Raw genomic sequence first — 18,411 nt, 5'->3', positions numbered from 1 at the left:
AGAGGGAAATAAACGGGGTTCAAGAAGAAAAGGAGGAGGGGGGAGGGGGAAAGTTAGACTGGAAACGCGGTTCAAATATAACAGTTCGGTTTAATGCGGAGAAACATTCTGTGATTCCCGAAGAGATAGAGACGAATCTTTCGTGAGGCAGTTTGGAATGTTTTCGAGTGAGTCACGTAACGATCGATGAACTAATTGATAAACTATTTCTATATAGATATATTCCACTCTTTTAAATCACAATTTATAACATTTATACAAAGGGAATATCTGTGTAAGTTAAGTAATTTAAATCTTAATTATTATAAAAAAGAGATTATCTCTTTTAAAAAGGAATCTTGCTTAAATAGAAAAAATTTAAAAAAAAACAATTAATATAACGATAAATTTTGAAACACTTTGTCTTTTAATTTTGTGAAACTGTATGTTTTTTTTTCTCGCTTTGTAAAAATTGTCTGAATTTTTTGCTCCGTTGTATACAGCTCTAAAAAAATATTTAATTCATTTAAACAATAATTTACCTACGTTTGTCTTTTAATTTCGTCGTGAGTTACAGTATGGTTTTTTATCTTTTTTGAGAAAAATGTTTTCCAAAAATGAAACAAATTTTTTATTACGTTGCGCAACCCAGAAAAAAGCATTTGATTCATTTATACAATAATTTACGTACGTTAAGATTACGATAGTTTTGATGAGAGGAGATAGAGAATGTCTGTCCATAAATTGTGATACTCCACTTAATACGTGTTCGATTTTGCATTGTAACACCGTGGAAGCGAAAGAAAGAATCTGATTCATCTTTATCTCGCGATTTTCTAATAATTTTCACTGTAAACCGGAGAAAAAGGCAAAAAGAAATGGGAAAAACACACATGGAACGAAACGAGCGGCATTTGTGGCGTGATGAAAAAACACGGCGCGATAAAAAACGGGTAACATTTGTCCTATCCTCACGTTTTTACATTGATCAATGTAATCGTGGGAACGGAAGATAATCCGCATTAATAGGAGGTAACGTCAGTGAGAAGTTTCTTTTTTTCGCGGTACGGCACATCCGATAATTGTGATCGCGCGGTCATATCGTCTAGCGCCACTAATCTAGGATATTTCTCTATTAAGGCCACTTAATCTTTGCAGCTGATGATGTCGGCGCGAAAGAAAGGTTTATCTCGCCCTCGCTCTTGTTTTTCCATCATCAGTCTACCACCATGGCAAAGAAGTGATATCGATAGATAGGTGTGCCGGCGGCGGCTTTTTTCGTTTTTCCAAAGGAAAAATCGAGAGGCTGCGTTGCCCGTAAGGCGGCTGATAAGGACGACTCATTGGTCCCGGGATAGACAGACTACTGTCATTTGTCAGAAGCATCCTCGCCGATGTGTATACCGTTAAAGTCCACCGTTCCAAGTTTCTGTTTCAATTGAAGAGTATCGCGCGGTATGAACATTTTTGCAATTTTTTTTAGCAATTAAAATTGAATTTGGATATTCGATATTTATCTATATTTCATATAAAGATATTTTTAGATAAATTTGAATAATTGGTTCGCCATTTACACATTCCGTAACGTCATTTTGTATGGAAAGTAATTCTTTGCAATCTAGAAACATTTTTAATAAAGAAAACTATTATCTAAGCGAAAAAAGCCACTCGACAGATTATTGACAGAGTCGTCGCTGGCTGGCGTTAAGGTGACATTAGCATTGAAAAATCTTACCCGTGAAAATCTTCGTCTCGCACGTGCGCAATTCGCACGCCGAGAGTGCATTCCACGGGCGTGGTTTTTCTCGAGTCGAGCCGAAAAAGGAACGGGGGAGAATGGAGAGAGAGAGAGAGAAAAAAAAGAGGAGGGAAAAGCAGCGGGTGAAACGCACATCGACAGGAAATACTCCGGTAGAATCAAGATAAACTCCGTTCCAACGGGAACGTCTGCGGACGGTGATATGTGTATAAATTGTATACGAACGGTCGATGTGCGTAGTAAAGAGAGAGATAGAATGGAAGCGAGAGAAAATGTTCCCGTGTGGGTTGCACGTGTGTGTGCGCGCTCGACCGTCGTCTTATCTCGGATTTCGTTCGGACTTTACAGCCCCACGTAGTGGTCCTCCCGCAAGAAGGAAACAGTCCTTTTTCAGGTTGCGGAATCGGCCGCGGGAACCCCATGCATTTCTGATGAACGTTCAGACCGTACAACTCTTCACGGCGATTTCTTACGGCGTCGTGTTCTGGGAATCGGGGGACGATTGTGATCTCGATTTAATGAAAATCCGAAAACAATTCGATTCCCGATGTCGCACGCTGACTTTCCGCGCAGAGAGGCCGCGATTCTCGCGATTTCATTTGCGGAGCACTTATCTTGTATGTCTCCACATACGATGTTCCTGATCGTTTTAACAAAACGAATTTTTTGTATTCAATTAAAATTTAACGCGTTTAAAATTCATCGATTTCAAGCACGATGCAGCTCCGAGACTATCGAAACAACAAATAAAACAATCGCCGTTTCTTTTCTTACTTTAAATTACGCTTTTATTATCTATAGGTTCGATCGAGTTCCAAGATATTCGATTTTATAATTTTTTTCGATCTGTTTTGCATCGTGATAAAACCCGACGTTTATATTACAATTCCTCATTAAATTTGTGCGTGTGTGTATTAAAAATTTAATACATACGTATAATCTTTCGAAAAATTTTATCGTTTTAAGATTTGCATTTTCCATAAGCGCTAAAATATTTTTTTATAATCCACATAAAAGATTGCTATAAATCATCATACCATTAGCTACCAATGGTACTCAAAAATTAAATAATATTTTTTCTTACAAAATCGACACGGAAATAATCTGTACACTCTTACACATAGTACAGAATGTAATTATGAAATACATGCAAACAGATAAAATTGGAATAATAGAAGCGAAATTGTCCGTACAACGTCAACACGATTGTGCAAAAATCATCCCTTTGGCTTTCCTTTTCTTCCTGTCCCGCCCAGTATCAAATTACGTATCGCCTTTCGCGTTTATAACAGCGATATTTCCACAACGGTATGCTCAGCAAGCTATGCCTTCGCTTGCTTTTTCGCGAAAAGTGCGCGCCACTACATGAAGCGGAAAATTGACATAAACTGTTGCTCCTGGCACTCTTCTTCACGAGCTCCCCAGTGCTCGGAGCATCGCACGCGTTGTTGCGGTAGTATAAGGCAGACTTTTCACCGGTCCCCTCCTTATACAAGTCACTACGAGACACCCTCGAGACAAGTACGGTCTTTGAGATTTACTCGACGCATTATCTGTACTTAAGTGAATTCCTCGATATTATCTGGATTGTTCTTTACCACAATGTGTGAGACGCTGATTTTCGTAAGAATTACTCTCTTGACACGAGTTTATATATAATTAAGAATTTATATATTGTTTTACATTTAGATATCGCGGATAAGAGAAATTTAACGTATTAAATTGCTTTACATATTCTGTGTAAAAGTTTAGTCACGCGAATTATTCTTTTTTATTTAAACTTCTTTAACTCCTTTTCTCTCTTCTTTATTCTGAAAGAACGCAGGCTTTTAGCCCATGTTGTAAGATGAGAGTTATAATTCTGCTGGAATTCCATTATTCCTTTCAGAAATGATCTGATGAGACAAGGTTGATCAGTCAGTAATTTCTCGTAATGTCATGAATACAAAAATATCAGGATCTCTCTCTCTCTTGTTCTTTTCTACTTTTACTAATGTATATATCGTTTAAGAGAAATTGATTCTGTTTGCTATAGTTTCAATTTACTATCTAATTTCAATTTATTAAACTAATTTTAATAATTCGAGAAAGAAAAAAGAAGACCGGATATTGTTTATGTGCAATATTTTGAAGTAGATACTTGATTACATATTATATCCTTTTTAATAACTGATTTTTTCGATAAAGATAATAGGATGAGCATAGGATAAAGTACATCGCTAAATTATTTCTGCTTAATAAAAAAAAAAAAGTTGCCGATCTCTTTATCTTTCATTTTCTACAAGAAAGTGGATTCAGATTTTGTTGCAGAAATTTATTTGGATATATTATCTATATTATCGGTTGTTTATCGTTAATATTGTACCGTACAAATATTATATCTCACTTGAATACAATTTAGACTGTTACTATAAGATAATCTTTATCGTATTTTTCGCACATATTTATTTATTATATATACATTATATAAAAGAATTTATAATATTAATAAAACGCAAATTTCTATGAATTTGATTTCCTACAAATTTCTCGTTTGCAAAAAGTATTTCATAAATTTTATTCATCGATAATAAGAAACGATAAAAACGTCAAAGAAATTTTTTCTTACATTATACACACTACTAATTAATGAATCAAAGCGATTATCACATTGAATATCTTATGTTAGGATCGGTGCGTGGCTTAGCAATGCTGAACGCGCGACACGTGACCGGAGACTTGTCGCAGATATTAATTAAAATTCGCGCGGGCACTCGACTCGCGTAATGAAGAGATCTCCCGCTCTTTAATCACCTCTGCGTCACATGAAAACCACTCCGACGACGTCCGCGTATGCGTGTGTGTATATGTAACGCTCGTATAAGCACGCTTTTGTGCGGCTCTATAAGTTATTCGCTCGACTCGCGTTCGTCTCTCTCTCTCTCTTTCTCTCTTTCTCTTGTCAAGCGAGAGAGTCCGTTCCAATTACATGGCCAGGTTAAAGTTTCTACAAATAATATGGCAAAAGTTGCGCTGATCTTCTCTATCGTAGCCTCTTATCCATTTCCGCTGCCGTTTCAGAGGCGCGAGAAATAGCCTTTCGCGACGTGGTTAGCTCGCGGCTGCATCACTCGTCGGACTCATTATCACGATGCAGCTTCATCTCACGGCCGATGCCATATCAATTATGGTGCAACGGAAGCATCTCTCGTCAAGCTACTCTGCATAATTAATAGTTCGACAGTTGACAAGACTTTGAATAAAAGAAACGCTATTGGCAAATGCGGACAAGGAAACAATTCGAAAAGAATTTCTAAAATGCCTTTCCTACGTATTAAAATTGTTTTGCCACTTCTCTAAATTTATTTTTCTTACTATATGATATTGGAAATAAAATTTAAAATAATAGAGAAAATAATATTTGAAATGGGCACATATACATACAATGGAAGCTTAAAAATTTTAAATCTTATTTAAAATAAAAATTCTTGAAATTCTTTTAAAGTCATTATTTTAAATAATAATTTTAATTATTGAATTTGTATCTTTTATTTTCAGAGAAATCAAACTTGGGATAATTTTTTATTTAAGATAACTATTAAACTATTTAAATGATTGTTTTCAATAAATTGCAATCAATAATAATAATTTTTTTTTTAAATAATTTATATTCATAAATAATTATTTGAATTATGTCATACTTCACAAAAACTAGCGCACATTACTCAATTACTGATTCAGATACGTAAATATTAAAAGCACGCCTGAATGAAAACTTCAAGACAAAGAAGATTTTTGATTTTGAGGATCCCGTTTGGACAGTCCATTTCATGTGACCCAATTGCGGACGATATAGAGAAAATTTGGGGTGCGAGTTCGAAATGTAGTCTCTCTGTACAACCGGAAACGCCCAACCACATACACGCGTGTTACTGCACACGCGACTACCAGGCTGCTTTGGCCTCCTAAATAGTGAAGTCGATGGCAGCAGCCCAAAGAGAATTTTCTAGTGATGTATACCTTTTGGTTACTTTGCAAGCAAGAGTCGCTTCGATTTACCTTTAAAAACCATCCCACGTGCATAACGTATGATTGTTAGTGACGTCACTCGCATACGTGAACGCTTCTGAATTTGCTCCGTTCGATATACATTTGTAAAGAAAAATGTTAAATGACTCAATAAAGACAAAGTAGATATTACTGTAATTGCAGGATGGCAAATTCAATTTAATAAGTTCGGTTTTTGCTTCTCCTCTCTCTCTCTCTCTTTTCTCTTCCTGTAAATAAAATAGATTTCTTTTTCTCTCTCTATTTTTCATTCGAGTACAAGATACGCGTCATTTGGATCTAAAATCGGATCTGAAGTTTACAATAGCACCATTATGGTGAAAAAAAAACGACTCAAGAAGTATACTTCTATCGACTTTTCCTCTTAAAATCCACAATAATATTTGAAACTGTAGGTATTTTAATAAAAATTAAATCCCCTTTCAGAAGATGGTGAAGATTTTTTAAACTAATGCTGCTTGTATCGCAATCTGTGAGAAACTTGCGTAAAAGATTACGACGATAAAATGAATTTTCGTAAAATATTTCGACAAGATGTACGGCCGCAACGCGCTCGTATCCTCACACATACACACACCGAGGTTACTGCCGCAATCTAATTTGATACTATAGAAAGTAGAGACAGCAACAAAGAGCGATGTATCGCGTGTATAAATTCGTTTTCGCGACACATCCAACCCATTATGCGAGCTCGTATCGTGTCCTGCCCGCGATACTTTCCGCGGCACTGCCGCAAATGCGGGCCTCACGCATGAAATAACGTTACGCGGTGGAGAAATGCGATCGTGGGCGGACAGATGGAAGGGGAGAGCTCGATCTCCATAAGTATCTCGAAATCTTCTCGTACATTCGATCGCACACACATGCGCGCACGCGAAGGACCGTCTATCCTCCACCCGCCGCCGAGACGACGACGGTGGTCGGAACGTAGAGACTTGAAAAATTGCATTTTGTATTCAATAACTAAGCTGTCACGCCGACTGGTGAGCTTCTATAACTCAAAGCGCATCCACGCAGCCACGCGTACACCGACCCTAGATCGATCGATCCTTCTTTCGGTGGTAGAGAGTACGAGGAGGAGGAAGGGATAGGGGGATGCACACGTACGGTGCGCTCTCTTTTCCTCTCCCCCTCCCCCCTGGCATACTCGTGCAAACTCACTGACGTTGTGATTTCAAAAAATTCTGCTGTCGAACTTTGTATCGGATTTTGTCGGTCGAGTTCCGCTATCCCCCCTTCATCTTCCGGCGCCAATGTCTGACAGATCCCGAAACTGTCTCATATTCGTCAAGCGAATTTGGCGCAAGATTTTCTCGCGCCGTTGTTGCACACATATGAGTATCCCGCGCGCGATCCGACTGTATTAAAATTTAATTAAAATACGATGTGTGACAATACGATACAATGGTGTGCAAATAATATATTGTAATATTGTCGGAGCGATGCCGGATGTAGAATGTAATTAACGCGGGAATTTACACGTGATTTTGATTCCTTATCAGTCCATGAACGTAATTAAATGTATATACTAGGTTATTAGTTAATTATTATATGTACGTTAGCCTAGAAATTACGATTTTATCGCGGTTTTATGATAATATGATATACTTTAGAGATATTATTACCGTGAAATTATATTTTATATGTATATCGGTACATGTACATACATATTTTTATACTAATTATATTATTTTTTTCAGTTTCCACCATCCCTGATCCTCAATTCGTCGACGAAATAGGAAATATTACGGTACCGGCGGGACGAAATGTCAAATTAGCGTGCAGCGTGAAAGATCTCGGATCGTTTAAGGTATGTATATATGAGAATGTATAGTTTGTTTTCTTACCATTTATTTATACACGCGAAATGTATATTTGTCACTTTTACCACAATTTAATTATATCTACGAATTGCGATACACTAATGGAAGATCGATTAGTTTACGAATAACTAAGCAAAAATAAATCGATAATATTTACTTATATAACAGCTTATATTAATATCGAAGATCAAAAATGTAATTATCTTTATTAAAACGAGCTTCATATTACAGACTTTTCGGATAAATATTAAACATTAATATTTCGTGTTGAGTCGACTTTTAATTAAAATTTTTAAGATTGACGTATTTCCTCTCTTTCACTTTCCTCTTTCATCTTAACCTTCTAAACTCAATTTTTGCTGGAAGGCTAAGCAGAAAATTATGTGCACGTGACATCGTTAAATCACGTGGTTGGATGATACCGAAATACTTTGATAAATGTCATTCATCAATAAAGGATCTCATTAAATTCGAAGCGTGGGACGCTAGAGAAAAATCGGGAGCGAAGAGGAATACGTATCTTCGTAGGATCTTGAATAATTTTCTCATCTGGCGCACTCATCTCACTCAGCTGTTATCGTACACGGAATAAATTAATGACACTGTAGATGTATATGGCGCGTCATATTTAATATATTTTCTTGCTAAAAGCAACGAGTCAAATTACTACCAATGGTTAAACCGTATAATTGTACATAACGCTATAAGATTGCGGATAATATTAAAAATTTCACAACTAATCGAGTAATTTAATTCCGTTCAAATTATTTGAGATTATCGTTTTTTCTCGAAAAGCGCCACGATAAATTAAAACTCGTTATAATACGAGCACATGATAATATCGCTTTAAGCGGATAAACTACAAGGAGAAGTCTTTTTCAGGAGAAGTCACTTTTTTATTATAGAAATAAGCTTTCTATTCATTAGAGCGATGTTTTTTTTTTAAATGTCACTTACTGCTCGAGTTACCTATCATTCATAGGAAATAAGAAATGAGACTTTATTATTTCTGCGTTAAAATTAAAAGCGCGTATCTTAGAAACATATTTTTAGATCTCTTTTCGAATGTTGAATTAAACCAACTATTTTTTGCAAAGATTTTCTCCGTTCGAAGCGTGCCGAAGATCAAGCCGGACAATACTTTGTCGGGCGCCTGCGTAGAATAATTTTGTATCGTGGTCCGAATACACTGTGCAACGGCTTAGCCCTCTCACTACCTCTTCTCCACCTTATACGAGCCTTATACTGCCCCTCAGTGCCCTTTAATGTCCCCGTGGAAAGGCCACAAGGGATCGTAACCGCTAAACACGCACTTAAAGCACCCCTCGTATCTTCTCACCGGGATCAGCACTATTACCCTACGATCATTTGAGTTTGGATATCGAATGGCGAGCAATCGCTACGGCTAATCGATTATTATCGGCGGCCGCATGTCATTTTGACTTTCGCACACGTGATGACATGTAATGACAAGAGTAATCGATCGTAAGCGTCGTAACAAACGTAAAAAGGGAGGACAGCAGCGGAATATAATATATTAACAAAGAGAGAGGAATTTAATTTTATAAATTTTTCGAGAGGGATGAATAAAAGTTCTAATTCCAATCTAAATTGAAATGAGTCGCGTATATGAATTGCAAAGATATCTTTTTTTTTTTAATCTCTGGATAGCGCGCGGGACGGGGAACAAGGCAGGATATTTTATATCGCTTTGAACTCCGTTTGATATAATTTTGCATTCATTGCCAGGGAATCCGAATTATTTCGCAATCTCTCTGAAGTTGCGCTTGATGTCGTTAACGGGTACATTTACGCGCGAAAAAATTTTATCGCGTTTAAACGTATTGCTACATTTTTCTGGTCTTCCGGATCGCACGGCGAATGAGCTCTCCCTTCCGCATATTATCGAAAAAAAAATTCGCGATATTTAATCCCCATTGAAGCTGCAACGAGATTTTCTTAACTTCTTTTTGCCTACCGGGGCCGTAAGGATCAATCGTCCATTTTCGCGAAATCAAGATACACCCCGGCCAAGAAAAAATAATCGCTATAAGTCAAGATATTAAAATTCCAAGTTTTTTTTTTTTTTGCTGTAGATATCGGTACGATATCTTGCCGAGAAATTTCCTTTGGCTCTCCTTAAAGTTCTCACTGCAATACAACAAGAAGAAAGTTAGTCACAATTACGTTATATGAAATCTTAATTTACTCCTTGTCATTATTAATACCGTCGCGTTTGAATTAAGGTTTATATAGATTGTTTAATATTGATATATTTTTTTGTAATGATTTTTCTTTTAATTTTATAATTTTGTTTTAGGAAATTTTTTATACGCTTGTGTTATTTTCTAAATTTATATAAATATAACTCACGACATATAGAGACATATAGATATAACTTTAACACCTACAATAATTAATTACCTATATTGAAATAAATTAAATATAATGAGAAATTGAAAATCAATGGTTTACATAAAGTTTACACAAATAATTATATTTTGTTTAAATTTAAGCCTCGATATGTTTTACGCAATCATCATGAATGAATAATAATGTCGATTTAGCATGATATCGATATTTAGCATGAATTTCTGGATTCAAATCCAAATAAAAAGAATTTTTACTCGCAATTGACACAAATTCACCATCCACGATCGGATCGCTATATCGATTGCCTGTGGCTTGGCGAAAATATAATATTGATTTATTTTGCATTTTTGTATCGCAAAAGCTTCTTGTCCTCTCGTATGAATGAAACGCGGATTTGCAGCTTATCTTAATATTATAACTGTACGGAGAGAAGGCATCTGTTTTTTTCTTTCATACGTATATGTATATCTCATCGGATTTCGAGCAGCGGTTTATTTGGAATTTCGTCGACTAGTCAAATACATACGCGACCGGCAATTTTTACGCTTCAATACAGCCAAATTCGCGAGCACCGCGAAAGAAAGAAAGAAAAAAAAAGAAAGAAAGGCGAAACGCATGATTCGATGCGCAGCCAACGAAAATGTAAATCCACCGCAACTGTAGCCGATGGTGGCGCGCATCCGGCCGGAAGTAAAAATTCCCTTCGGCGTTATTGTTCTTTGGTCGCTTGCCCGATGTACAGTCGGCTCGTATCTTAACGTGGAACTTCCCCATTTACCGATACTATTTCGCGATGCAGATCGCGACTTCTGAATCCCGGTAAAATGTAAGGATATTGGCTCCGGCGATCGGTATATTTCTGCGGAAATCGAACGAGGAAGAGATGTCCGATAAGAAAATGCATTTCGATTCCTACTCGGAATACGGGCAATTTTTTTCGTCCTTCGCGTCGAGTCGGAAATTCGCCGTATACGAAGATCACGTGTGTATACACATGTCGCGTAAGTATATTTATACATATTATATTTACAAATATTAGACAGAATGCAGATCTTTGTACGTGTTACAAATCAAGTCTACACGTGAAATAAAAGATCAATAATGCTTTTAATATGGAACATATCTTAAATATGGAACACAGAGATGAATAACATTTTTTTTGTGTTTCTGGCTTCCCCTGTTTCAAATATATATTTACCAGAAGTGCTCTCTATATACACACACTCGTATTATTTCCAATACAAAACTTGAATCAAGGCGAGTTAGTTTTTTATTCTATATCGGTATACGCTTTTAATGTTGTTGATTTGTCTCCATTTTATACGGTATTCGCGCAAGGAGGATCCTCTCTTTCTCTTGCCTCCGCGTCTCTCGATGAGAGTCATCGTTATACTGTAGACGAGTACGTTTGTATTAAGCTCTTCTCAGATTATTCTCCAATTAATTAGCCCGAACGATTCTTCAATTGATCTTCGGCGTGCAACCCGCCACCATCGACAAACTCCAAGAGGTTCGTTATCCTCGATTCGCTCTCACCCTTAGACACGAATGGTTAATGAACTGGAAGGTAGTTTGTACCCGGTTGTATTATTAAGATGTTAGATTGTGTTATGCTTGACCGCGCTTTTGGGGATAACGAGGATAATGGAATTAAGAGTGTCGGAGAAATGTCGATATATCGCTCATCTGTAACTTTAACGTTATCATCAATTTGTAGTGTCCTTCTCTGTGTCTCTAAAGTAATTATATAATTCATTTTTGATTATCGCGTCTAAATAAATATTTTTATAAATTAAAAACTGTTTATTCGCGTCTATTATTTTGCATCGCCACATTCTTCATTTCCTTATGTCTGTTTATTATCTCTATATTTTATATCTTTTCTTCTTTTTATTGTTTTATTCGGATATAGAAATATATACTAGAAAAATAGAATCGGAAGAATTGCGACAAAGTGCGAGCTTTTGCTACCTTTAAAAGCTCGATGTCCCATACGAGAAGGCTTTGATTCTTTTTTTTTTACAAAATAATCATTGATTTTTCTCCGCTTAGCTATCAACTCCGCTCGGCGTAAACTTTTTTTCTCTCTCTCTCTCTCATCGTCGAAAAATCTGACACCGGACGATCTCGCGCGCGTTTTTATCCCCACAAATCACACACGGGAGCGGTGCGGCACGCGATTCGTCGATAAGCTCAGGCTGTCTGCTCGCAGAACATCTATCGTTATATCGATCGCCGTCCGTTCACTCTCTTGCGCAGCACTCGACTGCTGTCGTCAGGACACACACGGCGGGTGTTTGTGGATATATGTGGATATACACAGTGTGCGCAGAGTCTACTTCGGAGCGCCGACAGCAAAACCGCAAACACGCGGCTTGGCGCGACCAAACCTCAAACCAAAGCCAACACTATTGCCGCGGGGGTAAGTAGAGCTTATGTAGTTTCGATGAGCGACCGCGCGAAGGAAACTTTGCAAAAAAGGATCGCCCCGTGCCTTCATTCATCACCCGCGAAATCGTTCCGACCGCAGGAGAAATTAACGCCCTTCATTCGCTCCAGTCATTTCGTCGATTCCGCGAACGCGAGAATGTTCCTTTCTGTAAATGCATTTTTAAAAGCATAAAAGGTGAGATGAATCGTTTGCGGCAATTGAAAAAGATTCGTAAAAATCGAATCTATAATAAAATTTTATTTGGCAACGCGTCAGTCTCATTCCCTATAAAATTCATAAAATCCAAATATGATTGACACGTCCTAAAATAGAATGGCCAGTAGTCCCAAATTGAAATTATTGACATATGAAAATATTATTGAAATATTGACAATTTATCGTTGTTTGTAATTCAAGTATATGCCATAAAGTTATATCGGTAAAACGGAATGAGACATAAGAGAGAAAGAGAGAGAGAGAGAGAGAGAGAGAGAGAGGGAGAGAGAGAACTACGATATAAAATAAAAGAGTAACAAATCTAAAGATTAATGTCTTTATTTAATTAATCAATTAAAATTTGTTCCATAAAAATTAAATTTTTACTTTGAAAGGTAAGGTACTCAAATTCGCTGTCATTAGAGAATTGTTTCGTTATTTGTGTTTATAAAATAACATAATGATTCGTGATTGCTCGCGAATGCACTCCGACCTGGTGCATTCACGTATTTACATTTAGAAAAGAGAGATGTCTAAATGCTGGATAAAAAGTCACTATTACCGCGGAAACAGTAAGATGCAATTCAACCCAGATCAAAAACGCAAAGGAAATGTAGTCATAGCTGGCATAACGAGAAAAATTAAGTATTTGCATCTGCAAGACGCGAAACCTCCGCTTCTCCGACGTTTCTTCTCCCTTATTTTCGCTTTAACACGTAAATTGCCGGTTTCCGACATGGCACAGATACTTAGCTTCTGTATATTCATCTGCGTTTTTCATTTTGCGCATGTAATGCTATTTATTATGCTCGACTGATATTTGAAGTGTACATTTACGTTTTTGCAAAACGCGGTATTCTATATTTGTTTGCTTTTAATTTTGCACACAAAAAAATATACGTATGTATATAACATATCAAAACCCTATCGACTGATATTTGAAGTGTACATTTACGTTTTTGCAAAACGCGGTATTCTATATTTGTTTGCTTTTAATTTCGCACACAAAAATATACGTATGTATATAACATATCAAAACCCTGATGTTATAAGACATTTTTGCAAAAAGTAATCTAAAAATTTGTGAAGGCTTGTAGAATGTTCATATTAAGCTAAGATGAGTAAAAAATGTTTAATCAACATAATCGATTACAATTAGTATAAATGGGAACCCAATTGCTTATTGTGATAGGTTTCATTTGTTGATTGTCGAGAGCGTTATACATACGACTACTCGTAGTACATAGATAGAATAATCACCTTAGTGGTCATCCCTATAATGCCTGCTATTGAGAGAATGGGGTCTCCTAACACGATAATACTCCTTCAAACATAGCACGAATTACGTAATAAGGATGACTTTTCAAAACACTGCAATTCTAGAATTGCCTCCAAGAATTGAACAGCCATGTGGAATTGATGGTGATAGAATTGAAGAATAAATGATTTATTTAAATGATTCTTCTCTGTCACTATTCAATATTGAATGACTGATTGTCCGAGCAGTGTAGATAGATGGAACACAGGGAGATATATATCAAGGCTTTCATTGACCCAATACCATGTCGTACCTACAAATATTGTAAAGCACATGGTGGTCGTACTATTTTTGTAGAATAAAATATGTGCATAAAGGGAGGATTGCATTTTTTATCGTTACGTCGATAACTGAACTTGTTCATATATGCGAATTTAATCAAGTTCCCTGCAATATAAATCACGCATGAGAAATTTTTACAGTCTGTTTGAAACTGTATAATTATCCTCGTTAAAATTCTCAGAAATGAAAAGGCAAAAATATCGCAGTCCATCAATTTTTTAATATATGCTTAATACAATACAGTTTATACGAAAAACAAATGAGTGCCTTATACGACAAGTCACTTCTCTGCATTCTTATCTTTATAGCTTATTCTTCCATGAGGTTCCTTTCCAACAGCATAAATCTTTTGCTACTGGCCTCGTTTTTTTTTAATTAATCCTTCCGTTCATGTAAAAGCGGAAACTAATGAGATATTTACGTTGCCAGAGTGCTCCTTTCTAATTCATCTCCTGCGGGGCTATTAAATAATGCGAAATCGACACGTACCGAAGACGTACAATGGGGAATTAGCATTATCTTTGGAAAAGATTTTTGCAAGAATATATATATATATATGTGTGTGTGTGTGTGTATTTATGTATGTATGCGTGTTACCCGTTTGATGTAACGAGGCTTCATCCGGGCTCTTTTGGGGGTAGTTGGGCATAATAAAAGGAAGAGTTCGGACTGATGGACGTGAAAATACACACGCGCACACATACATAAACATATACTCATACAGACATATGGTAACGGTGCCAAAGTGCCAAAGAGTGTTTCGTGGTGCTCGAACTAATCGATGCGTTAATCTTCTGACCTTTTATCCCCACGTTTCGACTCTCTCGCTACCGTTTCGACCCGCCCCGATCATCCGATCCCCATCGTACTATCCTCTTCCCCCGGTTCGTCCTATTCGATAGAATATTTTCTATCCGCTGAGAGCCGAAAAACGACGTTGAGATATTTCGAAAAATTCTTCAATCTTATGCCACGCCTCTCTCATCGACCGTAATATTATATTCTTCAATAATTTTATATCGTGACATGTTCTTTATGGTTTGTACAACAGTTTGTCAGTCACGTCAGAGGGTACCTGTCGATGGTATTTGCAATGATATTGATATACGGAAAACTGATAGTTTTTGCTATTATAATGATGATATAAGTAATACAATATAAAAATTTATAATAAGTATAAATTTTATAAATAATAAGATTTAAGTTATCTTTTCTCATTTGTAATTTAAATCAACTTTTGTTTAAATAAATTAATCTTTAATTAAGCAAAGCATCAGATGCATCATTGTTTGATTTATATAGGTATATAATCATATAATCAGAGAATGACTATATTTGAAATATATATTAAAAATATCTAAACAACTAACATGAAAAAAAGATAAAAAAGAGAAGAGAGAGATTTAATAAAATATAAAAAGAAAAATGGATAGAAATGGGTAAACCAATGCGTGTATTTAAAATAGAAAAAAAAAATATTTACATAAACTCTAATTATTTCCTTTTTAATTTATATTTCGTAAATCCATTTCTTTCATATTTTATTAAATCTCTTTTTTTCTTTCTCTTCTCTTTTTTCTCATGTGTTGTTTTAATATTTTTAATATTTGAAATATAAATCAATGTAAATTTGAAGACTGCAAATTTTTTTCGAATACGAATTTCTCTCTGATAATTCTTTTAAAATTATTATTTCAATAAATAATTTTAATTATTCGTTTTAAAGGAATATTTTTTATGCATTTTATCTATTGTCCTCATGGAAAATAAATTTTTAAATAATATATTTTTATTTAAACACGATACTTATTTAAATGACTATTTCTAGCATTTGAAATGTGCCTATAGACACATTTCTGATGATATATCACCAGAATTAATATCGTATTTTTCTTAAAAATATTATAGATATGATACTAAGCTTACTAAAATGATAAAAAAAGCGTCTTGCAAAAATTTGAGAAGTTTTGATTTTATATAATAAAGTAATATAATAAAGCAATAAAATGCCAATACCGAAGTATCTCTTTTTCCATGTGAGTTAGTAATTTCGAAGCGGATGTACACATCGCTTTCACGGCACTTTTATTTCGCGCTTAGAATAGCACGCGGTTGCCAAAATTGCGCGCACGCAGCTGTAAAAGTGTCGACGTAACCGTGTCATCGTCGTAACAATAACAGTCATTGCGCGAACCGACGATAAGCTTACACAGTGGACAGTATAAAATTTACACCCGCATAGTGATTTAAATGCCGTCCAGCGGCGAATATATCACGACGAATTTTGCACCAGATGCGCTACGAATTTTATGAGGTTCGACATTCCCGTGAAATGTAACGGAGCTTACGTTCTTGCCGAAAATAATGGCGGTAGGAGAGACTAACGAGACACAGAGCACTCCGGGCAAAGCTGCACCAGAAAATGATTACGATATGATAGTCACTATGCTATGCGATATTAATTGAATCACGTTCATTTAAATGCATGTGTACACAAGTATAGAGAATGAATATATTATCGTCTTCTCATCGTTTCTGGAACATTCATGGCGCAGACGTCGTTCTTCTATCTATTAACTCGTTGAGCGTAAATATTTGCACAAGTAAGGTGACTTTGGACTTAAACGGATAAAGTGCTTTCGACGATGGTGTCGCGATAGAATAGGATAGAAATGCATACCGCAATAATGATCCGAACGGCGTCCTCATTTGCGCTAAAAGAATTGCTTTATGCCGCTACGGTGAAAAATTTTCGCATCTCGTCCATCAGTCATGGAATTTCGTCACCCTTCTACGGTGCGGCCTTTTCCGTAAATTTCTCACCGGGCGCCGTGATTCTCCGGGTGCGTGTTCCGGAAGAGATGGCACTCATTTTCCCGACCGTTGATTCCGGATGGCCTCACGAAACCTGCTTTCCCTTCTACTTTCCGCCGCTAACCTCCTCCCCTCCCCCCCCCATCCCTTTCCCAGCCTCTGGTCTCATGCTCTGTCGCCACCCTCGGTCGCCTCTAAGAACGCAAATAGACAAGGACACGACGCGCGGGCTGCATCGCCCCCTCGATCAGCTGAAATTGCTACCGACGTAGTCGTGAAATTTTAGTGCCGCGAATCTCTGAATTGTTCTTCCGCCGCACCTCTCACCTTTCTCACCCAGCCACCCCACCTTTGTCCGCGACGTCTTTATGTCGCCGGCATCCTTCCCGAAAAATATCTCTGTAACATCGCGCGCAATCCGGCGGCTGATTCGTCTTTCGTTGATCCCACGCTTGCATACGGATCCTCATTTGCATGCATTCGACTGCGCGTGGAGAAACGAAATAGAAAATAATTAGTCAGATTTTAGAAATCAATGAAAAAATTTAAAAAAAGAAATGCAAAACATACCTAACAAAAAAGCCGAGATACCTTAAAAAAAAAAAAAAAAAAAAAAAAAACAGTTTGATATATGTATACGACGACAAATAATAATACGGCATTAATATGATAATATAATTAAACACAAATAAAATGAAATAAAAACATAATAAAATATTAATTAAACACAAATAAATCAATGGTGCGGTAGTGTAGCAAAGTAACTGTCACAAGTAGAGCAAAACTAAATGAAAATAATCTACTTATCAACAATTGCTTGTATGCGTAATATTATTCTAATTAAATCAAATTTTATTCTTATTACTGATCAAGTTGGCAGTAATTGAGTAGAGTAGAGCAACAAAACTCCCAAAGCCAACCAGTTTGATATTCGGAGCGCAAAGGATTAATATTTAAGATTGCAAGTCATTGATTTAAATTATAAGTTAGGAAATATTTTACAGCTCTTTTCCCTGCATTGACAATCGTTAATAATTGCGAAGAAATCAGCGATATAATTGCTGGCATATCCGTAATGGTACTATATAATTTAAATTTCAAATCAGGCGTAATTTTCAATATTGACACTGTTTTAAATATCGTAAAAGCGGAATCCGAATTAATGGACTGTTGGATGATAAACGATAGATTAAAATCGATATTCACTCCTTTTATTCAAATGTCAATCGCCACATTATTTCAGCATACTAGGCAACGACAATATAGACTTTTCCTTTCTCAAACTATCAAAAAAAATTTTTTTTTTTTTATTTCGTCAATTAAGTTCAGAATAGCAAACATTAAAATAATCTTTTATATATATTATAAT

The 18,411-nt window shown here is 36.2% G+C and overlaps 1 protein-coding gene across 2 annotated transcripts in view; it reads left to right on the top strand.

The window, feature by feature from the left end:
* Positions 1–18,411, top strand: part of LOC115243182 (lachesin-like) — a 190,834-nt gene that overhangs the window by 61,616 nt on the left and 110,807 nt on the right. For both annotated transcript variants that reach the window (XM_029819962.1, XM_029819963.1), the window contains exon 2: positions 7,486–7,595. In XM_029819962.1, the coding sequence (XP_029675822.1) occupies positions 7,486–7,595 (110 nt within the window). The remainder of the gene's footprint in view (positions 1–7,485; positions 7,596–18,411) is intronic.

The sequence above is a fragment of the Formica exsecta genome, unplaced genomic scaffold (genome assembly GCF_003651465.1).
Source record: "Formica exsecta isolate Colony F162 unplaced genomic scaffold, ASM365146v1 scaffold696, whole genome shotgun sequence".
NCBI classification, from domain to species: Eukaryota; Metazoa; Arthropoda; class Insecta; order Hymenoptera; family Formicidae; genus Formica; species Formica exsecta.
The sequence above is the reverse complement of the archived record's forward strand: the minus strand, read 5'-3'. Positions and strand labels throughout refer to the sequence as shown.